The sequence below is a fragment of the Eschrichtius robustus genome, chromosome 7, assembly GCF_028021215.1.
Source record: "Eschrichtius robustus isolate mEscRob2 chromosome 7, mEscRob2.pri, whole genome shotgun sequence".
In the NCBI taxonomy this organism is placed as follows: Eukaryota; Metazoa; Chordata; class Mammalia; order Artiodactyla; family Eschrichtiidae; genus Eschrichtius; species Eschrichtius robustus.
The window spans coordinates 92,334,049-92,360,612 of NC_090830.1; the positions used below are offsets into that span (position 1 = coordinate 92,334,049).

General features: G+C 49.2%; 1 protein-coding gene and 1 pseudogene across 3 annotated transcripts in view; one reads left to right on the plus strand and one right to left on the minus strand.

Moving 5' to 3' along the window:
- The window catches only part of ALOX5 (arachidonate 5-lipoxygenase), a 56,712-nt gene that overhangs the window by 7,580 nt on the left and 22,568 nt on the right, over window positions 1-26,564 (minus strand). For all 3 annotated transcript variants that reach the window (XM_068548944.1, XM_068548943.1, XM_068548942.1), the window contains exons 4-7: window positions 21,399-21,521; window positions 11,207-11,313; window positions 9,273-9,445; window positions 4,981-5,127 (exon numbers count right to left, since the gene is read on the minus strand). In XM_068548944.1, the coding sequence (XP_068405045.1) occupies window positions 4,981-5,127; window positions 9,273-9,445; window positions 11,207-11,313; window positions 21,399-21,521 (550 nt within the window). The remainder of the gene's footprint in view (window positions 1-4,980; window positions 5,128-9,272; window positions 9,446-11,206; window positions 11,314-21,398; window positions 21,522-26,564) is intronic.
- LOC137767642 (zinc finger MYND domain-containing protein 19 pseudogene) lies at window positions 905-1,621 on the plus strand (annotated as a pseudogene).

Sequence of the window (26,564 nt, forward strand, 5' to 3'; positions counted from 1 at the left end):
AAATGCAGAAATAAAGGAAAACAGTCAAGCAAGATAAAATAATATACTTTAGCCATTAAAACAAAGTCAAGTCCCATGTAATTACATGGGACTGAGTGAACTGATGAGGATGAGTATAATTTTTGTGACTTTCTGTCTGAATTAAAAAAAAAAAATCCCACAAGGACTCAGAGGCAAAGAATATACAAATCAATTTTCACTGCAAAGTAAAGGAGCTGTTACAGTGGAGGATTACTGGACTGAATGTCAATATTATGACATAGTATGAGTGTGTTTCAGGTTTGGTAATTGCAATCATTGTTGCTTTTGTTGTGGTCATCCATGTACAATGCTTGGTGTCAGTCTATTTATCTCTTGTAAAAATAAAATACAGTGTGTGTGTGTGAAAACAAACAAACAAACAAACAAACAAAAAACAAAGTCAAGGACCTTTAGTTCCTCCTCAAGGGCTATAGATAATATTCTGAGCCATACACTTTGAGCTGTTTTGCAGATACTGAAACCCCCAGCAAGTGGAAGAAATTAACTGTATGCTGCCCACAAGCACACAGACCCCAGACCAGTTGGAACCAGAAGGCTGATGCTGACTCCCGATTACCTCACCACCAACCAATCAGAAGAATGTTCATGAGCTGATCACACATCCCACAAACACCCTCTCTCACCCTGTCTTCAAAAACCTTTCCCTGAAAGCCATTGGGGAGTTTGGGGCCTTTTGACCACTAGCTGCCTGGACTCCTTGCTTGCGGCTCTGCAATAAATGCTGCACTTTCCTTCAGCACAATCTCTGGAAAGGAGCCAGCTGTGCAGCTGCACCAGCCACAGACCTTAACCTGAATGGGAACCTTGTTCCCATCACCAGCGGTGGGAGCATTTGTTGGGAGAGAGGAGCAGAGGCAGTCAGATGAGGACCAAGTACACACAGATAGATGAGCAGAACATCCCTGCTGGTGGAGGGCTACTCCTTTGAGGCCTGGATGGAAGTAGACGCGGATGGAAATGGTGCTAAGATACTTGTATATGCCCTTGACAAAAACCGAGCAAGAGGGTCAGGAAGGCTCCTTCCTGAACTGCTGTGGGAGCGATGGCGAGGTGGGGCTGGGGCATCTCTCCCCGTTTCAGGTGATGCATCTCAATGCTGTCACTGTGGACAGTCGCCTGGACAACCTGCAGCTGGTACCGTGGGGTGGGTGGCCCAAAGTCAGAGACCTCGAACAAGTGAAGGGAGCAAAGCTCATATTGGCTTGCAATTCAGCAGCTTCCCACGTACCCCATAGCGGAGCAGTTCCCCGTCCTGAATGTAACCTGGTACTATAACACCAACGGGGACGTGGTGCAAGAGGAGGAGACTCCCTGCACCTGCTACGAGCGCCGTTCCCCTCCCTGCGCGATGACCGAGAAGCAGCTCCGGGAGTTCAACATCAGGGGCCGCTGCCGGCTGGCTCGCTACTGTGGCTCCCAGTGCCCGCGGAAGGACTGGTGCACCCACAAGAAGCACTGTGAGGAGAAGCTGCGCCCCTTCCAGCACGAGCTCGAGCCGGAGGCTCGAGGCGCAGAGCAGCAGCGCAGCGCCCGCGCTCTCGGCTTCCGATCTCCCCGGGACGCGGCGGACGCAGGCTGAGAGCCAGACCCGGAGCTGCTGAAAGAGCCGCTCCCGCAGCCGCGCAGCTGCCGGGGGCCCCTCACCGTGCACTGCCGCAGCGCCCCCTAGTGCTCACCTAGAGCAGAGACAGCCGGGAGGCGCCCGGCAGGACCCTTCTCATTGTCTCTATGTTAATTGTTCGTAAACTCATGTACAGTTTTTTGAGGCGGAGGACATGGGGGGGCGGGGGGGCTGTCCTGGGAAGGCTCCTTAGGGTCCTGCTCAGTTACAGCCACACTAATAAAAATAAAAACAAACGGGTGAACTTTATGTTAATAATACAATTTTATTCTACCCAATCTCTCTAAAATGTCATTTCAACATGTAAATAATAAAAATTCTATTTTTTTTCTCGTTCTAAGTCTTCGAAATCAGGTGTGTATTTTGCACTTCCAGAACGCCTTGGTAGGGGCTAACCACATCTCAAGGGCTCTAGCGCCGTGGGTGGCCAGGGGCTCCCACGCTGGACAGAGCGGCTCTAGACAGCCCGCCCCGGGCCTGCTCACCCAGGACAGAGCAGTGCAAGGAGGGCAGAGTTTGACCTTCACGATATTTTTGGTTGTTTGTTTGTGAATGCAATTAGTTGTCAACCTTTAAATATCAGTAATTGCACGTAAAAATCTGGGTTAATAGGTTTTCTTGGAAAATTAGGATGTCTGCGAACTCTGAAACCATGTTCTCACAGAACAACACTCCAGCCCCTTTTAACAGTCCCAGCTCTCAGGCTCCCCACTGCCCCACCTCTCCCCTGGCCCCTCCCCTAGCCCCTCCCCTGCTGCCCCGCTCAGTCTCGCCCCTCGTACTGCTGTCCTGCCCCACCCCCGTCACTCCCCTCTTATTGCCCTGCCCCTCCCCTTCCCCACCCACCGCCCCGCCCCTCCCAGTGCTTCGCTATTTTGCTCTGACTGCGCGGCCCCACCCACACCTGACTCTGCTGGCAGAGCAGGTAGGATGCCTACTACGCTCTGGTGTGTGCTCTGTGGCCAAGGAGACCTTCTGCTGCATGCTAGGGGCTATACTTGTACTATCTCATTTATCCCTCACCGTGGCCCTGCAAAGCAGGTATTCCTTGACATTCCCATTTTACATAGGGGGAAACTGAGGCTCAGAGTGGTTTAGCAGCTCTCCCAAGTCACACACTGGTAAACAGCTGAGCTGGGAAGGGACCCAGTGCTCTGCGTACTCCTTGGCAGTGCCTCTAGCCTTTCTCTCCACTCTCACTGCTTAGTCCAGACCCTCACTTGCTATCATCCGGAACTCTTACACCAGGCTTGCAGGTCGCTCCGATTTGGGCCTTCCCTCCCGCCCATTCTTCCCACCCTCCCCACTCCCCTCCAGGCTGTTAGTGATGCTGTGGTGGAACTCCAGAACGCTTGGTGTTTTGTGTTTAAATTTTGGGAGTGGTGGTGATAAGGATGTAGCCTTTTGTCTCTGATTAGGAAAGATTGTATACTTAACGTAAAAAATTCCAATCATTACAGAAGAGCACAAGAGAGAAAGAAAACATTTCATAATCCAGCTTCTTTGCATATATGCATATTTGTGCAATTTTCCATATATTGATTAGCATTATAATAAAGTCTGTTGCTTCTTTCTTTTGCTCACCTGTGCCCCAGCCAGTTCCATCCCAATGTTCCCAACCTGGTGACCTGTGTCCTTCTGCGACTCCCCATGCCCACAAGAGTATCTGGTCACATCTATGGTGGGCTCTTTCCTTGCATTCAGTTGACATAGATGAGATCATATAATCTCTACCCTGTATCTTGCTTTCTGTATCTGTTAACTCATTGTGGAACCCCCTCCAGGTCAGCTGGGATAGATCTAATTTATTGGTTGTAAAGGTGGCATAATAGTCCATGGTCTGGACATAAGAGGTCTCTGGAGGACAGGCTGCTTCAGAGGTGCCTGCCAGTGGTGAACAGGGCTCCTAGCTCTGCTTACTTCTCCATCACTTGTCCCTTTACCTTTTGCATCAGTTTCTGAAGAATAGGGCTTCTTTCTGATAACAGGCCGGGAACTCCTTTGGAGGAGAGGTGCCCCAGAGACTGGGAGACTGGTGAGGCATGAACTTTGAAGCCAGACGGCCTGGCTCGAACCTCAGCTCTGCCGCTGACTACCCCTGTGCCTTGGTTTCCTTATCTGCTTAAAATGATCGGTAGCACTAGTGCCTGCCTCCTCAGAGGGTTGTAGTGACAATTACATAAATAAAGGTAGGTCCTGGTCTGAAACCCCAATGGCCAAATGTTTCAGAATTTGGAATTTTTAGGATTTTAGCAGTGTGTACATTTCATTATGTGACACCTCTCTCCCCCTCCCTGGGTCTGGGGCAACACAATATTTTACACTCAAATATGTTAGTAGTTCTGCAGTGAAACATATGCATTTCATACTAAGTGAGAGAAAGCCTCTTAAATAGCCTCTCCTATTGGTTCAGTGCAAGCTTTGCTGCCAATGAATTTGCTACAAATTTTTGATAAATCTAAGAGCTTTAGAATTTTTTAGATTTCAGAATCCAAGGTAAGGGATTGTGGACTGTGTAGGCAAACCCTTGCGATAGCCTTGGCGGTTAACATCTGGCAAAACTAGCTGCTATTATGCCCACGGCACCCAATGCCCGGTTCACGGCTGACTCAAAGTACTGTTTGCTGAGTGCTTGTCTGCCTTCCCCGTGGGGGCCCCTGTGCAGCCTCCCCCGTTCATGGACCCACACCTCATCCTGGCCTGGGTGTGGTTTCCTGCTGTCTGCATACCAGCTCCCACAGTGTTGCAGTGGCCTGGTGCCTTGAGAAAGCAGATGCAGCCAGGAATGGGGAGAGATGAAGCTCTGTCCCTGCCTGCCTCTCCCCAAAACTGCTCCCCTCTCCTTCTCCATCGTCTTTGGTGGAGACAAGAACCCCGGGGCACACGAAGGGAGCATCTCAGGACTGGCACAGTTCCTGAACCCCATGGTCCCCCTTGGCAGCCTCAGCTTCCAGCTCATCTCACAGCTTCACTTGCCTGGGCTCTGCGGGCGTTTTGATTTGGGGCTGGTCAGGACGCTGGGGTGGGGAGCCCAGTATGCTATCCCAAGGCAGGTCCTCCTCAGAGCCAGGAAGTTCTCAAGGGTATCTTGGGGAGTGGAGCCCTTTCTGCCCATTGTGGTCAGCCCTCTCCAGGACTGGCAGGAAGCCCTAAGTTCCTGTTTTTCCTGCCTACCTGGCAAAGCCTTCAGCAGGAGACTCAAGGCAGAGCTGCCTTCTCCTCCTAGAGCTTTGGTGTTGCCACCCAGGAAATCCTCCCTGAGCCCTGACTGCTGAGGGTAGAGCCGCCTGGGAAGAGAACGGGTCCCCTCAGCCTACCTGGATGGCAATGGGGACAATCTTGTTGGCCAGATTCTTGTACAGCAAGCAGATGGGCGCAGCCAGAAACTGCAGAGTGCAGGGGTCTGTTTTGTTGACATCGATGCCATCCAACAGCTTAAAGTCCACGACGAAGATGTTCCCTAGCTGTAGGAGGCAAGAGGGAATACATCCAAATCAGCTGCAGCCTGAGATGGACCCAGCAATCAGGCGCAGAGGGAGGGAAAGGGGGCTCTGGCTGCCCTGGCAACTCAGTGGAGTTCAGAATTTTATAAAGTTCTTGGTCCTCTAACTCAAAGGCTGACTGACATCAGTTTTCACAGGTTGCGGTGGGCTCAGTGAGGTGAAGGAATGGCAGTGGCTCTTCTGCACTTGCTGTACCCGAAGTCTGCCTGACTCTCGTGAAGGATGTTGAAAGATCACCCGGAGTGACACAGTTTAAGAAGAAGAAAGAAGACAGAGTTAATAGATGAGAGAAGTCAAATGCCAAGAGTGATGCTGCAGGACTCCACTTACAGAGATTTCAAAGCTGGGTAAACTCAGTGTCAGAGTCGGGACCAGGGTCACCCTTGGGAGGAGAGATGGAAAGGGGGCAGGTTCGCAGGTGGGAGGCTCTGAGGGGTGGGGTCTACAAAAGCAGGCGTCCACCGCATCAGGAGGGGGTCATCAGGGCCGGGGGAGGTCTTTAGAGGTGGGTCTTCAGGGGTGAGGAGGTCTACAAGGGCAGGGGGGAGTCTGCAAGGGTTGTGTGTGCTCTGTGTCCTGGTCTGAGGCTGGTGGCACAGCGGGGTAAGGTGCAAATTCATTGAGCTTGCTGCCACTCCCGATTCGTGCCCTTTTCCGTGGATATCATACTTCAATATAAAACAAATATGCACCTGGGATTTGGGGAAGGTAGAAAGCCGCCCATCCCAGACTACACTTGAGTCCCCTAGAGGGAGCTTAAGCTGAGGGCCGCAAGGGCTCCTTTCGCAGGCCAGAGCTGGAAGAGTTCGGGTGGAGGACAAGCGGCGCTTTTTCTAAAGTCTTTTGTGTTTTAAGCTAGAAATGGAGGCAGGGGTTGCGGTCCGGCTGGGGAAGGGGGTCGGGTCTACAGTACGGTGGAGACTGGTCAACAGGTGCTCAAGTCAGTTGTACGTCCACGACTCTGCCTACAGAGGGCGCGCGGTGGCCACTGCGCAAGCGCTTGAAGGGACCAAGGCACTAGAGAAGCTCAAAGCCTGGCCATCATCGTCCTCCTTTTTTCGGATGCAGAGGACCCTGGCAGTTGTCTGACACCAGTGATGAGCTCCGAGCAGTCTGCTCGAGATGCATTCAGGGCAGGAGTGGGACGGGGTCGGGGAAGGAGGGGATGGTGCCCTCGGCCAGCCAGGGCAGAGGGAAGTGGGGAGAGGCTGCTTCCAGGAGAGCAAGTGATGGACCCTTGGGACACCTTGGCCAGAAGTTGGAGACACTTGGCCCGGTGGGTCACAGGGTTGGCTGGGCTTTTGTGATGGACTGGACAAATGGCCTTTCAGAGCGGATGTGGCCATCAGTGACCACTGCGCAGAAGAAAGGGCTGCCAATCAAATCTTGAGCGGACCCAGGTTGTTTAACTTGGTGAATGAAACGCTAAAGGGAGGCCCTGGGAACCAGGGGACCTGGGATTTGGGTCTGCCTATGGGGCATTTCTCTGTTATTCCAGGCCACCTCCTCTATCTGGGCCTCAGTTTCATCCTTCTGGAAAGTGAGAGCGCCAACCCTATCTCTCAGTTCTGATATTCTAGGTTCTGCAGAAGATGTTGGTGGTCTTGCTTGTCTGGTATTCCTGTCCTCTCCTTTTGGTCAACATAGTCCATTCTCCTGGCCATAGCGATTGGTTCAGGGAATTATCTCACAACTCAAGCTGGACCCATGACACTTGCTGGAAGTGTTGGGAAACAGGGACTTTCTTTCTGGGATTGGGTAATGTTTGCTAAAATGGTGGAAGGTAAGTCTGAAGCTGTTGGTGGTCATCTTTACCTCCACAAAAGGACACCTTCCTAAGAAAAAAAATCCAACAGAGGCAGAGAATTGAGAAATGGAGAAATGATGCCAGTGGATTATCTGAACCTTGGACCCAGCTATGCCTAAGCTAGTCGCTTTGCTTCTTCTTTTTTAAAAAAAAATTTACTTGTTTGGTTGCACCAGGTCTTAGTTGTGGCACGCGGGCTCCTTAGTTGTGGCATGTGAACTCTTAGTTGCGACATGCATGTGGGATCTAGTTCCCTGACCAGGGATCGAACCCAGGCCCCCTGCACTGGGAGCATATTGTCTTATCCACTGTGCCACCAGGGAAGTCCCCTCGCTTTGCTTCTTGCTGTTGCCTCAACCAATGCATTTCTTATGATTTTTGTGACTTGAAACTACAAAATCCTAATATAAAGTCTAAGAACTAAAACACTCTTGAAGAGTTGTGACGATGACTCAAAAACAACAGGGGTAGACTTTCTCTATTCATGTTGCAAAAAAATAATTGCATAGGTAAAGATTAAAAAAAAAACTTAGGAGTTTTAGTAGGCCACAAACTTAATGTAGATCATGAGATGCTGCCAAAGAGAAGTAGCAGAAATGACTGTGGGAATTAAGAACCATATTGTAGGGGATGGAGCGACGTATGTGTAAGAGATAGGTGGGGGCTTCCCTGGTGGCGCAGTGGTTGAGAATCTGCCTGCTAATGCAGGGGACACGGGTTCGAGCCCTGGTCTGGGAAGATCCCACATGCCGCGGAGCAACTACGCCCGTGTGCCACAACTACTGAGCCTGCGCTCTAGAGCCTGCGAGCCACAACTACTGAGCCTGTGCGCCTAGAGCCTGTGCCCCGCAGCGGGAGGGGCCGCGATAGTGAAAGGCCCGCGCACCGCGATGAAGAGCGGTCCCCGCACCGCGATGAAGAGTGGCCCCCACTTGCCACAACTAGAGAAAGCCCTTGCACAGAAACAAAGACCCAACACAACCAAAAAAAAAAAAAAAAAAAAAGAGATGGGTGGTGTGTGTGTAAGACTCCAGTCAATGGTGGCTATTGGATTATTGCTTCACCACCAAAACCACAGCTGAGCATCAAGACCATAACTCAAAGGAAAGACGACCATTGTGGTGGCAAGGACTCCTGAGTGGAGGCTGTCCCCCTGCCAGGGTGGCTGGATGCATAGATGGCTGCTCAGTCCCTTCCAGTTCTAGGATTCTCTGGCTTTTAAGGTTCAGTGATTCTCTGATTTGAAGTTTGAAACCAACAGCACTGAATCAGTGTTACTACGTCCAGCAATTAAATCTACAGGGGAGCACTGCTGTGTGTGCCTGTCTACGTGGGGACAAGTTGTCACCTGTCCACATGACTAGGTGGGGCAGGAGCCCTGCCTGGGGACTTCAGCTGGGCAGGTGGCCCTCCAGAGTCAGGTGGGCAGGGTGTGAGGGCTGGGAGGTCTGTCTACAGACGGCACTGACCATCGCTCTCTTTCTGGGGCCCCATGGTGAGCTGAGCAAGCAAGACAGGGTGACTGGAAACAGCAGAAGGCCGCCTAGACACCTGCGGCAGGTGGCAGGAGGCCTGGTCATCCTGGCTCTAGTGGGAATGGGCCAACTGATGGGAGACTAAGGGCAGTTCCCAGAGCCTCAAGCTCCTGGCATGGAAGGCGGCTGACACCGAGTCCCACCAGAGGAGGAGATTTGAACCCCTTTCTGTCTCAAGACTACATTAGTCTTGGAACTGGAGGGGGCTGACCCTGCAGACGAGGGCCAGGAGAAGGGCTGGGGAGAGGGTGAGGACAGAAGCAGAAGACCAACACTTCTAATTAGGAAGTCAAAAGTTCCATCAGTTTTCTCTTTTTTTTTTTGATGCAAGGCTTGCTTTTTTCTCCAGTTTCTTCACCTTTGCAAGGTGGGTAACAATTGATGGTCCTGTGTGTAAAGCATCTCTCACAATGCCTGGCCCACAACAGGCCCTTAGTTAGAGGGAGCTCTTTTAATTATGATATTGATATTGAAAATACTGATATTATGCTCTAAGACCTGAGCATCACAGAGAAATAGCACTCTCAATTCCTCCACCTATGCTGGACAAGACAGTTTTCATAAATGCTCAGGAAAAGGAAGAGGTCACTTCATTGAGGGCAGCCGATCTTGCCATCAGCCAGACAGATGAGCCTGGAGGCAGCAGCCTGGGGGCCAGCGAGCAATGGCCGGCAAGAAGTGGTTTCTGCCCAACAGAGTATGACCTGGCCATCTGAGCTGAGCCTCTGGCCTGGGGCCACCATCTCCAGCCACCCAGGTTCTACCTCAACCTCCTGCTCCAAGGTGAGCTGTCGCTCAAGGCTGCACTCCACCATCTCTGTGGTAACCGGGAGATTCGCTGGCAGCTTCGTGCAGCGCTGGATCAACACAGGGTTGCAGCCATTCAGGAACTGGTAGCCAAACATTAAGTCTTCTTGCCAGTGATTCATAACCTGCTCTGTGGAGGAGAGAATTGCAGCTCAGCCTGAGTTCTGAGCCGGGCTGAGGTCTTCCTGATGCTAGCGGAGGGCCAGAGTCCTTGCCGGGTCCCCTCTCCCAGGCACTCACTGGACAGCCCACCACGCCCAACTGCTTGACCACTAGGTCAGGCCATGGCACCACCCCATCCTCCCTGAGCTGGCCCTTAGTGGCTCAGAAGGTTCCTGGGGAACCCCTTTCTCAAGCACAAAAACAAAAATAGACAAATGGGATTGCATCAAACTAAAAAGCTTTCTGCACAGCAAAGGAAACAATCAACAGAGTGAAAAGACAACCTACAGAATAGGAGAAAATATGTGCAAACCATATATCTGATAAAAGTTTAATCTTCAAAATATATAAGGAACTCCTACAACTCAATAGCAAAAACACCAATAACCCGATGAAAAAATGGACAAAGGTTTTGAACAGACATTTCTCTGAAGAAGACATACAGATGGCCAGCAGGTATAGGAAAAAATGCTCAACATCACTAGTCACCAGTGAAATGCAAATCAAAACCACAATGAGATACCACCTCACACCTGTCAGGATTCTATTATTAAAAAAAAAAAAGACAAGTGTTGGTGAGGCCATGGAGAAGTTGGAGCCCTTGTGCACAGTTGGTGGGAATTCAGGATGCACAGCTGCTATGGAAAACAGTGTGGAGTTTCCTCAAAAAGTTAAGAATAGAACTGCCACATGATCCAGCAATCCCACTTCTGGGTATTTATCCCAAAGGATTGAAATCAGGATCTTGAAAAGATATCTGCATCCTCATGTTCATTGCAGCACAATTCATAACAGCCAAGATGTGGAAACCACCTAAATGCTCATCTACAGAGGGATGAATAAAGAAAATGTGGTGTATACATACAATGGAATACTATTCAGCCTTGAAAAAGAAGGACATTCACAATATGTGACAGCATGGGTGAACCTGGAGGACATGATGCTAAGTGAAATAAGCCAGTCACAGAAGGACAGGTGCTGCATGGTACCACTTATATGAAGCACCTGAATTAGTCAAGCTCAGTAGAATCAAAGAGCAGCACAGTTCGGTGGCTGCTAGGGAGGGGCTGTGGGTAGTTACTAATCCGTGGCGTGAAGTTTCAGTTAAGCAAGATGAGTACATTCTAGAGGTCTGCTGTACACACTGTACCTATAGAAAAAGAAGAAAAAAAAAAAAGAACCCAGGTCCTTGTGTCCAGGAAGCAGGGGCCCTAGGATGAAGGAGAAGGAGGGGAGCGGGGGGCATCCTGGGGAGGAGTTTGTGAAGGCAGTTTTCCCCCTTGCTTGTTTCCTTAATGTCTCCTAATCTTTCTGTTGCTGTGTGGTCCTTCCTGTGCCATCCCTGGCAGTTAGGATGCTACTGCTCTACCAAACACATCCTAGTCCAAAGGAACCCACTGTTGCTTTCATGTAAATGCTTAAAAAACAAGCTAACTCCTGCCTTTTCTCTGTTCAGAAGCATCATAAATGATTGATTTATTTAAGGAAAAAGTGTTGATACATGTGAGACTTTTGATGGTGAAATGAGGTTGAGGGTGCTCAACCCTGGACATCCAAGGAGGAGGAACCTCTGGCCATGAGGCTGATCCCCAGTGGAGCGTACTGTGTGGGTGCAGGCGGTGCTGGCCCGGGGGACAGCGAGGCCTCGTGCTGGAGTGGGTGGAGCAGCCCTTTCCCACGCCCAGGCAAGGCTCCCCAGCACCATGAGAGCCCCCAAAAGCACACTCACCAGAAATAGTGTTGCTGATCCTGACGAAGATTTTCTCGAAGTCAGCAAAGTCGCTCCAGGAAGACTGGAACATGTGCATGAAGCGGTTGATGAACAGGTTCTCCATCCTGCAGACCGAGACACGGCGGCGCCCTTGCATGCTCTGGCCTCACCTGCCCCCTGACAAGCCCCTTCGCACCCTGGTCTCGTGGGGCCTCTAGGGGGCTTGAACCCAGGGCAGCTCCAAGGGGGCAGCTGATTGGCCTTGTGGAAACCAGGACAGAAACTGGCACCCGTGCCCATGCTCTTCCTTCTGCATTTCCCCTAAGAAAGAGACCAGTCGCCTGCCCTCGACAACAGTCTACAGTGCTCTCTTCCCATTCACACGGGCTCTGGTCTGTGCCTTCATTCATTCATTCATCAAACTTTTTGCTGCCCCCAATTGATGCAAGCTTCCAGGGACAGAGCGCCGTTATCTCCTATGTAGCTGCTCTCCCGAGTCTCCTGGATTTGGGGGGATAAGCAGTTTAGTGGAATTTAACCCTCATTTACTTTCTGCCTAACCTTGGCTCTTTGCCTGGTGCTGAGGAGGACATAGTTTCCAAATATTCATTACACAGGGAAGCAAAGTAACCCAGGACAGGAACTTGCTAAATTCAAAATGCAGGCTGCAGGCAGTAAGGAGTGAGATCTGAGAGGCCTGAGCAACCCCGGGGACTTCCTGGAGGAGGTGGGTGTGGGATGGGTCTGGGAAAGGTGGAAAAGGCGGGAAGAGGCTTCCCAGGCTTTCCTACATAACCCAAGCTAGGCACAGGATGGAGGCGTGGGTATTCTGGCCAGTGCTCATCGTGACAGCCTCTGCCTCAGTTTCCCTCTCTGGCTCACACAGAGCTGAGAGTGATGAGCAGTCACCCTGTCTCCTCCCCACCGTCAGTGCCCGCTGCCCAGCCCTCCAGGGTTCAGGCCTCCCCACTGGCTCCGTCTCTTTTATGTCCTGATTTGGAGGCCTTGGCATGCGTGGTTCCCTCCCTCTGGAACGCCCTGTGCCCCTCTTTCTTCTCCTCCTGAGTATATGGGGTGAGTGTATCTGGAGGGCTTGTCTAGTGAACCCCACTCCTCCTTTGATCTCACGAAGCCACACCTTCCCCACACCAGGCTGGGCCTTGTGATGTTACCTCCGCAGCGCTGATAGCAGATTAAGCACAAACCCATTTATGTGAAAACCTGACTGCTGCCTAAGCACCAGGAGGGCAAGGGTGGGTCTGCATTGCTCCGTGAGGCCCAGGCTCCAGGTACTGGAGGGCTCAGGCAGCCTTGTCATTGACTGAGAGGGGTGGTCAGGGGCTTGGGGCGGGGGACCTTGCCGGTGCTCCTCCAGTGGGCTGCCCACCTCCCCCCACCCAAGGGTGCCTCCCCCAGGAAGCATCCCTAACGGTGAGGGCCCAGCACCCTCCTTGCATTTACTCCTGGGGCAGTGGGCTGGCTGGGGGCTGAGCGTGTCGCAGGAAGGTTTGGGAATCCTGAAGCCTCTTCACGCCTTCCCTGTCTCAGCAGAATCAAAGGACTGCGGTTTGGGTGTTTTGTCCGGAGTGAACCTGGCTGATGGGGACAGAGGGCTCTGTACAGCATCACAGGGGAGCCACCTGCGAGCACGCATGAGGGCAGCAAGTCCTAGTGACCAAAGATGGGGACTCAGCAGACAAGCGGGAGATGCTGGGGCTCCTCCTGGCCCTGACAGGCATGGGAAAGGCACCTGATGCAGAAAATGACACACCTGCCTGAAGACTCCCTTGCCTCAATTTAGCAAATGCTTCTCTCCTCGGTACTGGCTGCCTGGGGACCTGGTAGCCCACACTGCTAGAGAGAGGGTCCAGGAGGCGAATGCCCTCTGTGAGTTGGAGGAACCAGCTGCTTGTGGGTTATTGAGATGCTGTGAGGCCTGGAAGGTGCTAGAGCACAGCCTGGGCTGTGGGGGCTGCACACAGTAGGTGCTCAGCGCCTCAGAGCTGGAGAAGAACGCTGGCATCATCCTATCTGGTGTCGTCATTACTTTTATCCCAGCCCCTCATGGGGAAGGAGGAGCTTTTACACACACACTTGTTTTACACACATGCTTGTTGCAGCCTCACCACTGCTAGGCTGGCCTCCGGGAGTGCTCCCAGCTATGCTTCTACCAGCCATGCTACCTCTTTCCTCACCCAGCACCCCAGCCCTCCTCCTCCACCTCCCTTGTTAGCTGAGTGTCCTGGGACAGAAATCCTTGCTAAGGTGGAGGACCAAACCTCTAATGACCTCTGATGTCTGAGTGTGGAAAAGGACTTATTTCTGGGAGAAGAGGGGCCTTCCCAGGCCTGTACAATCCTCACAGCCCTGAGGGTGGCCCAGCACCAGACGGTGCCCGGGAAAGAGGTCCTGGACCCCAGGGCAACTGTGGGGAACTGGGAGTGAGTCAGTCCCATGTGGGTCACGGTCTCCCCGGCTGGGTCTCTTTGACCTCAAAACAGAAGGTTGGCACCGAACACAGGGTGGGGTGTGGTAGTACTCAGAGGAAGCCACAGATCCAGGAAGAAGTGGAGTTAAGAAGAAAATATGTGAAAGTCATCTAGAGGCAAAATATTGCTACATACTTATAGACAACCGGATACTAGGGACTTTGAAAATCTGTTATCACACAAAGAGGAACCTGTGGCCAGCGAGGGCACCTAGCTCATTTGAGGTCACACAGCCAGGTAACAACATGGTCAGGTAATGGCACAGCCAGGTAACAACAGAACCGGGTAAAGACACAGCCAGACGGGAGTGCATACTGAGCCGCTTGCTGGCCTGGGCTGGGCACCCGCTGTTGGCCCTGTACTGACAGAGAGGCGGGAGCTCCTGTTTCCTCCACTTCTCCTGCCCCTTTCCTTCTTCTAACAGCCTCTCCATTTCCCAGTTCATGGTTTTGCTCTTTGGGGTGCGGGGCAAAGCTTACTGAGGAGGGCCCGCCTTGTTCCAGGTGGAGCAGGTGACTTGGAGGAAACGCGCAGGTTACCCAGAAGTGGTGCGGAAACGGAACTGTCCCAAGGTGGAGGTTCCAGGGGGAAGGCCTCTGATGATCTCATCTCTGAGTTTCAGTTTTCCACAGTAAACGCTGGCCTGGGTCTGGGTTGGATCAGGGACCTTCAGGGCAGAAGGGCCACCACGCACAGGGTGGGTGCCGTTTCCCTGTCAGACCACTAGGGGGCCGGACCAGGGGGTCTAGGAGCCACCAGCTCCTGTGCTGGGATCTGGACACAAGAATCCTGGGTGGGGCTGGGAGTCCATATGCAAGGCCAGAGAGGGCAGCTGAGATGGATGCAGGTCAGCCAGAGTGTTAAGGGCCTGGCCGAAGATCCCAGCTCCATTTCTTCCCAGCCATATGGCCTTGGGCAAATCCCTAACCTTCTGTGCCTCAGTTTCCTCATCCATGAAATGGGTACAGTAATTGTCCCTGCCTCACAGGGCTGACATGATATATAGAAAGCATTGGTTTGTAAAATGAGTTCAACAAATATTAGCGACTAGTCCATGATTATCACTTACTGTTAATATTAACGTCTGCAGCCTTAAGCCGTGGTGTTCTGGAGGGACCAGTGGACAAGTTCACGATCCAGGCTACAGCACAGAACTTTGCCCTCTCCCGCCTGGGGTCCTTCTGCTTAATTCACTCATCCCTTTCTTCCTTCACACTCAGTTCACCTAAGAATCTTTGCGTCTGGCTCCTCTTTACTTCCTCTCCTCTCTGCCCTCCTTAAGTGCTCTCACCCAGGGCACTGTGTGTCACATCCTAGTGGCTGTATCTAAAGAGTCAGCTCTAAACTCCCCTGATCTCACTGAAGCATCTGACAACCAACCCCTTTTTCCTTGACACTAAAATGCTGACCCCCATGGACTTCATCCCTGCTTCAAACCCCCATGGTCCTGCACTGCCTCCCCCCCCAGTAAAGGCTGAGATGCTTGCCCAATTCTCGGCATTGGCAGCTTCAGCCCCACTTCCCTACACAGGCCCCCACTCTGGTCCTCCTGGATCACGGAGTTCTCACCGCCCTGAAAGACATCCCCTCCACTCCTCCAATCAGCGTGGTGAACTCCTATGCATCCTTCAAGACCCAGGTTGGGCTTCTCTCTTAGAAAGCTTTTTTCTGATGCTGCCTCCTCAGAGCTTCCTCCCTGCCTCAAGTTTTCCCAGTGCTCTTTTCCAAAGGAATATCTACCACATAGTATCGTGATGAGCTGTCCATAGCTTGGTCTCCACTAGACTGTGAGCTTCTTGGAGCTGGGACCAAGGGACCACTTTTGATTCATCTCAGGCCCCCACCCCCAGGAGCTCAATTTGCATTTGTCAAAGCACAAGCAGCAGGTAGTCTCCTCTGGGCCAGCTCCCGTGGGGATGGAAGAAGCCCAGAAGAGCCAGCAAACAGGTAGTGACAGAGCCTGAGAAGGCAGCTCCCTGGCCAGTCTCCTTCCTTGGGCTCAGGAATGAGGACAAAGTCCTCCCAAGCATCCAGAATGGAGATACTAGATACTAGGTCTACAGTGTGCTAGACCTCACCGCAGCGGCACTGCCTACAGGAGTTCGTTTAAATCTCATAACAATTCTAGCAGTTAGGCAGCACCAGCCTCATTTTATAGGAAGGAAACCGGTCAAAAAACTTAAATAACTCTCCCAAGATGGCGCAGCTAGAGTCTGAAACAATCGCTGCTCTCCAGGCTCTAAATAAGGTGACCTTTTGCTTTTAAAGGGTAATTAGAGATGAGTTGATACTTGTTGCTATACTTTTAGTAGATTAATAGGTTTTTTCCCCCAGGAAAGCAAAGTATAACCTTGCTACCCCGAGTGTGGTTGGTGGGCCAGCAGCATCAGCACCCCCAGGACGTCAATAGAAATGCAGATTCTCAGGCCCCACCTCAGCCTTCCCTAATCAGTAGCTCTAGGGGTGGGTCTCTATGTCCAGATTCTAACAGGCCCTCCAGGGGATTCTGAGGCAAGCTATAACTTGAGAACCATTGCTGGAGAGGTTGCAATGTTTTCCAAATTAATTTAACTATAAAACAAACCCTTTTTAAAGGAAACATTACTTTATGATTTGTGTTAACTTATACCTTTATTTTATGATCCATTTTTAACAAAAAACTGCTACTTTAGCAAATATAAGTAAAAATTTCCAGGTCTGTCTAACTTTTAGGTGGGAATTTTTTTCCCCCTACATTTTCCCCAACAAATTTATTTTCCAATGGGACACATCTCTGATTCTATAACAGAATTCAGTATGGGTAAATAGGGTTGATAGGCAGACATACAGGGATCGGTTAGAACAAGGAGGAGATGACTTTGACAATTACCAAGAAGATCCAAGGATTTGGGTAGCATTCGTGAAGTTAAAGGGGAGAATCCTATTTTCTGAGCGCTTTGGTGATGTGGAGCCAACTTGTTTCTGAGCTGGGGTGGCAGTAGGAGGGTGTGGGGACTTCTTCCCGCAAAACTCCTGGCTTCGGCTTCCAAAGTCAAGAGACCAAGCTCCCTCAGCGTCCCTGCTCCCGTGCCATCATCTCTCCCTCTCTTGCTCTCACCCAGCCTCAGACGGCCTCGCCCCAGCCCTCACCATGGGCAAGGAAGCCCATCTTTTCTCTCTAGCTTCCCGCTCTTCATCTTGGGGCCCTGCCCTTTCCTTCTCTATACCACCAGCTCCTTTCAAAGAGCTACCGTACACGTAATTTTGTCTGACCTCATGCAAGCAGTGGGTGACTGGTCTGTGGGGCTGGAGCAGGGGTGGGAAGAGTTACTGCCTTCAGACCACACTCTTCTCCCTGTCCCCCAACAAAGCCTCTATCTGGCCCTCGACCCCCTCTCCCCCGTCCCTTGCAGGGCTCCCAACCTTGCTTGGCCTCAAGGCTCCCTGAAGCCTCTCTGCTTAGCCCCAGGCCTACCCATCCCACTCTACCCTTGGCCTCACCGTCGGAGGCCGGACAGGGCTCTGAACAACAACATGACCCCAGACTGGACTCATCTTCCTCCTCACCACGTCTTGTCCAGCTTTCCTTTCTGATGACCACCCCACTCTGCCTATAAGCCAGATGCACAACGTCAAGGGTGCCTTGGGTTCTCCCCTCGGCCTCTCCCCATTTTGATCTGAATTTCAACTGGATCCCGGGGCATCCATACCACATCCCAAAGTCCTCCCTACTCTCCCGTTCCCTGTCTTTGTTCTTCCCCACTGCTGGACTTGTTCATCTGACCCTCAAAGGCTGCCAGGTCAAGCTTCTGCAATGTGGCTCTGATTTCCCTCACCTCTCCCTGTGTCTCATCCAACACTGCAAATCCAGACCCCAAGGAGAAGGATGCCCCTCCAAGGAGCTGCCCCCACCTGATCTCATCTGATGAGAAATGTCCGGTGGGTGAGGACCCAAGCACCCTGGTCTGGTCACCTCTCCCGAACTCAGTCACATTTCGGCACTGTTCTCCTCTACTGGGAAGGAAGCTCTCTTTCTCAATTTCCTTTGAAGAGAACATTCCCTTACCAGTCCCGCCAACCTCCTGCAATCAAAGCTCCAGGCTGCAAACGGTGAGTGGTGATTAAACAAACAAGCTACTCCTCCTCTGATGACACCATGAAATTTCACAACCCACTTGGTCCTGTGAGTAGGCCCAGCCACACCCAACCTTTACACGTGATGGTCCCTCTGCCAGAGCACCCTTGTCCTGCTTCTCCAGGCCCTCAGCTGTCTGGTTAGCTGCAAGGCCAGGCTAGGTGTCCTTCTGCCGTGAAGCCTTCCTGGACCCCATAATGAGATAACACCAAACAGAGGAAGGGTCCCTCTATGAGCCCTTGAGGGCAGGGGTCGATCTGAGGGAGCAGGTGCTCAGCAGGTGATGATGGAGAAGTGGGTCCTGGCTGGCCTGACCTCATTACTAGGAATGAATGAAGACTAATGCTGTCTTTAGGGAGAACCTTCTCTGTGCAGGGTTGACATATGTGCTTCCTTAATATTCTCACAACAGCCTGGAGTGGGAGCTATGGTCTCAGTTTTTAGATGAAGACACCAAGGCTCAGAGAAGTTCACCAGCTTCCTTAGGCTCACCTTCCACTGGCCCAGAGCCCTCTCCCATGAATCCCTCATCTCCCAGGGTGGGGTCCCTCTGAACTGCTTCCCTGAGGCCCAGTCCCCTTGACTCAGGCTGCATCCTCCTCAAATGCAGAGGCTGTGTCTCTTCTCTCCTTCTTAGGACCTCATGGTCCTTGGTTCACGGTGCCAACAGAGCTGGTGCTCAGCTGACCACCCCAGCTGGGCTGTGCCAGGTGGGGCTGAAGGTCCATCTCAGGATTTCTTTGCTCTGGTCCTGCCAAATAGTTTGCAGCTCAAGGGGCCAAGTAACATGGAAGATGTGGAGAAAGATGGGTTATGGTATTGCTGGAGAGATGGTGGTCTGTGTGGTCCGTACTGGGGAGCACAGGGGAGGAAGCCTCCCTCAGACCTAGGGCTTCTAGGAGCTTCTGGGAGAAGGGGCACCTCACTCCAGTCCTGAAAAATGATGAGTTGGACTTGGCCAGGCAAAGAAGGGAAAAAGGGCATTTGAGGCAGAGAAAGCAGCGAGGCAAAGACAAGGGGACACGAAGACCCCCAGCTCTGGACACACATGGCTGGGGTGTCCTGTGCATCTGGGGGCAAGAGAGAAGGCTGGGCAGAGACCCCTGTAGTTGGGGTAATCACTGAAGGATTTTAGGTAGGGGAGTCAAAGAATTATATTTGCTTTGTAGAAGGAGCCTCCAACAAACTATACATGCACTTGAGAATGACCTTCCAATTTCTGTGTGGGATGGAGCCTGGGGAAGCAGGTAGAAGAATGTTCCTGAACATTCCGGGGAGACATGGCGGAGCTGGGAAAGGAGGACATGCACACTGAGACCCAGAGGATGGACATGATCCCACATTCACCTGGTTGGAGGATGAGGCCAAGGGAGGCACCAAGGCCAGTGGTTTCAATCCTGGTTGCACATTAGAATCCCCCAAGGAGCTTTTAAAATATACTCATGCCTGTGCTGCAAATGCTGGCTTAACAGCCTGGCTGGCGTGAGGTGGCATGGAGTCTTAATATTAAATGCACAGTCAGGACTGAGAACCACTGATCTAGGATGCTGTTGGCCATGATGGGGATACATGAGAAGGAAAAGGTAAGTGTGTGATTCTGTGTGTGTGTGTGTGTGTGTGTGTGTGTGAAGTGAGGGCCTGTGAGGTGGCCACAAAGGCCACACTCAATTCATTTTGACAGGGTTTACTGAGCACCTATCCTGTGGCAGCTGCTGTGCTGGGATCCTGAGATAAAAGATGACAATGACCTAAGGAACACTGAGCAGACATAAGAAAGGCACAGCCTGGCTTTCACTTCACCATCCCTCCATCCACCATCCACTATCCATCCCTCCACTCACCAACCATCCATCCATCCATCCATCCATCCATCCATCCATACATCCATCCATCCACTCCCCCACCATTACTAAGCAGAGGTGGCACTACTCCCCAAAGCAGTATCATCTCCTCTGACCTTGCTGCCTCTCTATCATTATCATTTTCTCTCCAAACTGCCCCTTTCACAAGGGCCTTCTGTCCTTCTTGTATCATCCTGGTCTGGGCTCTGGTCTCCTAAAGCCACATGCCTTTGACTCAATAATGCCAACCCCTGGGTGGGAAATGAGACATATGATTGCCCTGATGTTTCCAGGGAGCCAGATGTTGGGTACTGCTGCATTACTAATCTAGTGGTTTGGTTTTAATTTTACTCTCCATTTGATCTCAATAGTAGCAGGGAAGAAAATCCCCAGTTTTGAACCCCAAAAGACCTGGATTCAAATCCTGGTTTTGCCAATTCCTGCCGAAATGACCTTAGGCAAATTCCTTGACCTGGACCTGGCAGAGCCTCAGTTTACTTACCTGGAGATGGTTAAAAACAGTACCTATTTCCCGGGGTTGCTTGAAGGTTAAAACAGACGATTCTATATAGAAAGCACCCACACCTACAGCCTGGCACTTAGTAGAGGCTTATTAAGTGTCAGGCCCTTATTATTTCCTCCCTCCCATGGAGATGCAGCCTCAGGGAGACAAATGCATCCCAGTCTCTGTGATGTGAGGGGATTCCCTGCGGAGTCTGATTGTGAGGCTGTGTGGGTGTGTGTGTGTGTGCGTAGGGTTTTTCGCAAATGTTCCAAAGAGGAAGGCCTGAGGGTGTGGCCTCCCACCCTTTCTTTACAGAAGTTCGACCAAATGAGGCAACTTCTTGAGTGGAGCAGCTATGCAACTAAGCAAATGCTGCCGCAGAAGCTAACTGGGTTAGTGCTTCTCTACCTGTCTGCCTCCTGGTTATGCCAACCCAAGGCCAGGGCCCACCCTGGGAGACTCTCACCCTGGCGGTTGGGGGTGCCGGGCACCGGGAGGTGCTGAAGCTCCTCAGGGCTGTCCAAGGCTTGGTCAGGTTGCATGACCACGGATTTAGGGTTTTCCAAATTTGCATGATTGTGAGAATTCCATAAAGTATCAGAGTACAGATTCAAATGCCCCTCCACTAGCCCTGAGGTAGGGCCGGGGCTCCATGTTGGTAATGAGCACCCAGGGAGTCTTTGAAAACCGTGTAATAACTCAGCCGCCAAGAAGGAGCACAGAACTCGGATCTCTGCCGTTTATTAGCAGGGGCTACTGGGCAAGGTACTGTACTTCCTTATTCCACATATTCCTCAACTGCAGAATGGGGATAAGTGCCTGCCTCGTGGGGTTGTAGTGAAAGACGAACGGGGATGCATGTAAGTGATCAGCACAGGCATGTTGGTCATTATTACTGCAGTGCCCTGCCAGCTGGGTGACAGCCTGGACACCGTCTACCCTTGAACTGGCCCAAGGGGAGATGAGCTGTGGATGGGGATGGGGCACTCCAAGTAAAGACCTCCACTCTGGGCTGCAAACAGCTGTTTGGTGTCTGGAGTCCTACAGTCTGTAAATTTGTTTAGATACAGGTTTCCCTGTGATTTGATTGGGCATTAAGGATCCATGCTATTGCCGAGATATAATCAAACGATTTGGGAAGAGTTGCTCAGCTGAGCTGATCCCTCAGCCCAAGGCCACCACAAGGGGAGGAGTGAGGGTCCCATCTCCGGCCCCAGCCGCTGGAGGGCTGCCCAGCATCCTCGAGTTCTTGAACACTTACGCTTTGGAGTAGTTCAGAACAAAGTCTACTCCCTTCTCACTATCGAACTGGATATCTCGGGGTAAATCCTTGTGGCATTTGGCATCGATACTCAAGGGGAAGCCAGGGGTCCACTCCATCCATCTGAGCGTGAAAAGGAAGGAGAAGAAAACTGGGTTAAATGTCTGGCTTTTGGGCTGGCCCCTCAGGCTGAAGGCTGTCTGTGTGGTCTGAGGATGTGCCCATAAGGTCACCATGTTTTAGCTGAGCGTGTGCCTGGCGAGGTACTGGGATGCCTCCCAAGGTCTGGTGGCCCCCCACCTTGCTGTGCCCTGAGTCTCACAGTGGGAAGCCTGAGGTTCCTTAAACCTGAAGCTGGGCTTACAGCAGAGGGGTGGTGAATGGTAGGTGCATACCAGTGTGTACAGAGAGCATCACAGAGGGGTGACATTCAAGGGCGATGTCTCCCCAGCACAGAGCTGCCTTGCTGGTCACTGGAGGTGGAAGTGGTTGAGGCTGCCCCACCACACTTGACCTAGACATCCAACATCCCACCAGCTTGGTCAACACCCCTGTATTGTGTGTGGTGGTTGAGGGAAAGGGGACAGCCGCCATGCCTTCCCAAAGGGGGCACGAGTCAGCAGGGAGGTTGGGTGAGGACCTCCGGGCACAGACTGATGCCAATAGCAGGTTCAGAGATTGTTATAATCAAAACAGCTCCCCTCAAAGACAGGCCATGCACTCTATCCCACCAAAATTTTTAGAGCCTGGTGTCCTTAAAATTTATCCTATAGCATTGGGCATTTAAGTTGTTTGTTTTTTTAAATTTTACTTTTCTTTTTGTTTATTGAAAAAACAAACCAAACCAAACCAAACCAAAAATCTGTTAGTTTCTTTTAGGGTGGGGAGAATGATCTTTTATTTATTTAAATGATCTTACATTTGTTTAAAAACCAAAATTTACATTCTGGGATTTCAGCTTTTCCATTTGTATTCCTTTTTAATCTAATCTCTCTTATAAGAGGGAAGTAAAACACTGAGAGTTTAGGTCATTAAAAAGTCTTAGGACATGGAAGCAACCTAAATGTCCAACAACAGAGGAATGGATAAAGAAGATGTGGTCCATATATACAATGGAATATTACTCAGCCATAAAAAGAACAAAATAGTGCCATTTGCAGCAACATGGATGGACACAGAGATTGTCATACTGAGTGAAATAAGTCAGACACAGAAAGACAAATATCATATGATAGCGCTTATATGTGGAATCTAAAAAAAAGGATACAAATGAACTTATTTACAAACAGAAGTAGAGTCACGGATGTAGAAAACAAACTTATGGTTACCAGGGGATGGGGTGGAGGGATAAGTTGGGAGATTGGGATCGACATATACACACTATTATATATAAAATATATAACTAATAAGAACCTGCTGTATAGCACAGGGAACACTACTCAGTACTCTGTACTGGCCTATTTGGGAAAAGAATCTAAAAAAAAAAGGAGTGGATATATGTATATGTATAACTGATTCACTTTGCTGTACACCTGAAACTAACACAACATTGTAAATCAACTATACTCTAATAATTTTTTTTTAAAGTCTTAAGGCCCTTTAATATCATCTGGTACTTTTACTGTCACAAAAATTCCACAATGTTTCTTGAGGTATCCTGTTGGCCCAGTAAGCCTCTCATTAGTATCATCAGAGGTGAACAGGAACTGGATATGATCACTCTTATGACCACTCAAAATGCATTTTGAAAAGCGTTTTCTGTTGTATAGAACCTACATTTCTTGCTGTTGGTTTACTAACAACGTTCTCTTTTCCTAGACCTTAAAAAAACCTTCTATTTTTGTTGTCTGTATTAACACCAATGCTGGATTAACATTAACCAGGGTAAAAATGTGGATGAATGCACAAACGTCAACTAATTTATTGATTTTTTCCCCTTTGTTTTAGAAAATGATTTAAGGTATCTCCAATACATGTGTAAAATTGAGGCAGTCATCTGGTAGCCCCACTGGTATTAACTGTTGATTACTTAATTACTGCTGGTCAAATCAATTTAAATATTCCTGGCCATCTTCTCCTAGCCACTGGGAAGTAGGGCTCTAATTAATTTGAAGAGCTGAGTAGAGCTGGATTTTTTTCAGTATGGAAGCACTGAACCCAATGAGGAGAGATGGGCCAGCAAATGCATTCATGTTTTCTTAAGGGTAGAGTTTACTTGGAGCACATTTCCTCAAGACCCCACCTTCCTGCTGACCCCCAGCCTCCAAAGTGCCCCACCTCAGGAGGTCAGGAGACAATGGCCTCTCACTGCACGGAGATGGCACAGTTTGCCAGCTAGTTTACTACTGGCACCTGAAACCAACACCTATGTTCCTTCCACTGCAGGCACTGTTGCCTGAGAGGCCTGACAGGCCGATCTGCACAGGGGCCAAAGGCCTTCATACCCACAGATAAATAGGCAAAGAAAAAAAATCATACTCCACTGGGAAGACCAAACTGAACAACCAGGCAGAAGGAAGGAAGGAAGGAGTAGAAAGGACATTTAATTTTAAAAAGAGAGCGAGCGAGCGAGAATTCTTAAGGAGATGCAATTAGAATCTAAAAAGACTTTCTGCAACCACAAAACATGATTTCGGAATTGAACATTCCATAGAAAAATGGAAAAAAAGAGTAATAGTCACTGTGAGATCTGATTGGTCTCCTGGAAGACAAAATCTGTTCATTCAATAACTAATTATTGAGTGCCTGTTATGTGCCAGACACTGCTCTGTGACAAATGGAAGGAAATGTAACACAAATACACAAAGAAGTGGAAGTCATGGAAGAAAACATAGGAGACATGAAAACCAGATATAGAAGATGTGATGTGCAGAGAGAGTTCCGGAGGAGAGACAGGGATACATGAAGAAGTAAAAACCAAAGAAATAGGAGAAAAACTTCCTTAAGCTGAAGGGACCTCAATTTTCTGAGTAAATCCTAGGCAGAAAAAAAAAGAAAGAAAGAAAAAAAAGACATTCCTAGATATATACTGATTAAATTGTAAAATGTCAAAGAGGAGAATGCTGTAGAGACGGAGCGGGGAGGGAGAAAGGGAAAGAGAGAGAGGAGAGAGGCTTCCACAAACTCACAAGCTTCTGGGAAAAGGAAAATAACCAAACTATCATTAGGTTTCTCATTTGCCATACTGAAAATGGGGAGATAGTGTAAGGTGTTTACAGACTTTTTTTAGATAATCATTTAAGCCTCTTATATCAAGTATGGACTCAGACATTATATTACCTGCATATATTACCCACCCTTTCATATATTAATTGAACAAGTTCAGCCAAACAAAAATGACATTAGAATGAATCAAGAAGTTCCTAAATATAGTAAAGAGTGTTTATTAGAAAACAATAGCAAATATATTGAACAAATAAAAATATCAAACGCATTTTCTCAAAAATCACGACCCAGAAAGGATGGTCATCCTTGCTACTGTTACTTTGTTTTGGCAATAAGAAAAAATTATCAGTGATGTAATAATGTAAACTAAGAGACAAAAGTATCATCATTTACATAATACGATCAAATAACTGGGCAATTAAAAAGACTCACTTAAAAATAGAGACAATAAAATAATTTAGTAAGGTGTCAATACAAAGTAAATATTAAATAATGAGTAATTATCGTTATCCCAGCAATAGTCATTGGCAAACGGAAAAACATCCTACTTAGAATGGCAAAAGCTATAGTTTCCCTTGGTATAAAGTGACCAGAAAGGTGAAAGAACTTCATGAAGAAAAAGTAGAAATTCTATTGAAGGACATCACACAAGATCTAAATGGGTGGAAAGATGCAACATTATCAAAATGCCACTACAGGACACACGTGTAATTCTAAGCGATTCTCATCATGAAAAACTTTAAAAAGAACAGTAAGATAACATAACGCCTATTCACATTTATTAGAAAGTTCTGATAACCAAAAGATGGCACTGGGCCATGGAGTAGAAAAACAGACCCAAGAAAATATGTGAATATAATACAAAACTAGCTAATATTTATCCAGTGCTTTTTATGTGTCAAATACTAGTCTATGTGTTTTCATGGTGTAACCTATTTAATTCTTTCCAAAAACCCTAAGAAGTGGTACTATTATTTCCCCCATTTTACAGATGGGGGAATTGAGGCACAAAGAGATTACACAACTTTCACAGGACACAGAGTGTGGCAGTTAAGTGGGAGCTGAGCCCAACACCGGCTGCAGAGCCGGTGCACGGGGTCACCACGCCAGCTCCATGTGCTGTGGGTGTCATCCCAAAGCAGCAGGAAGAAACATTATGTAATAAATGATACCAGGGACATTTGACCCCCACTTCACATCATGTATAAAAATACATAGCCGATGAATTAAGAGCTTAAAGTTAAAAATAAAATTATAAAAATATTAGACAAAAATATGAGAATTTATGTAACACTGGGGTGGGGAGGGCCTTCTTAAGCAAAGCAGGAAACCCAAAAGTTACAAAGAAAAAGAATATATATATTAAGAAAGTAAAAAGCTAAAACCTGTGACAAAAGCAACTGAAGACAAATGATACACACTATACATATAACAAAGGGATACAATCTTAATATATAAAGAGCTGCTTTAGATTAATAATAAACCCACAGAAAAATAAAGCACATAAACAGGCAATGCAGAGGCTAAAGTCATCAGTGGTCAGGGGTATGCAGATTAAGACAGCAATGACTCTTACTTAAGGATTCCTGGATTGTTAAAAATTTAAAAGATTGATGTTATCAGGTATTAGTGAACGTATGGGTAATAGTATATTTTTACATACTATTGGTGGGATTGAAAATTACTGTAAAGTTTTGGGAAGGGAATTTGTTCAGTTTTTCTTTTTTTTTTTTAACATATTTATTGGAGTATAATTGCTTTACAATGGTGCATTAGTTTCTGCTTTATAACAAAGTGAATCAGCTATACATATACATATATCCACATATCCCCCCCCCTCTTGCGTCTCCCTCCCACCCTCCCTATCCCACCCCTCTAGGTGGACACAAAGCACCGAGCTGATCTCCCTGTGCTATGCGGCTGCTTCCCACTAGCTATCTATTTTACATTTGGTAGTGTATATATGTACATGCCACTCTCTCACTTTGTCCCAGCCTACCC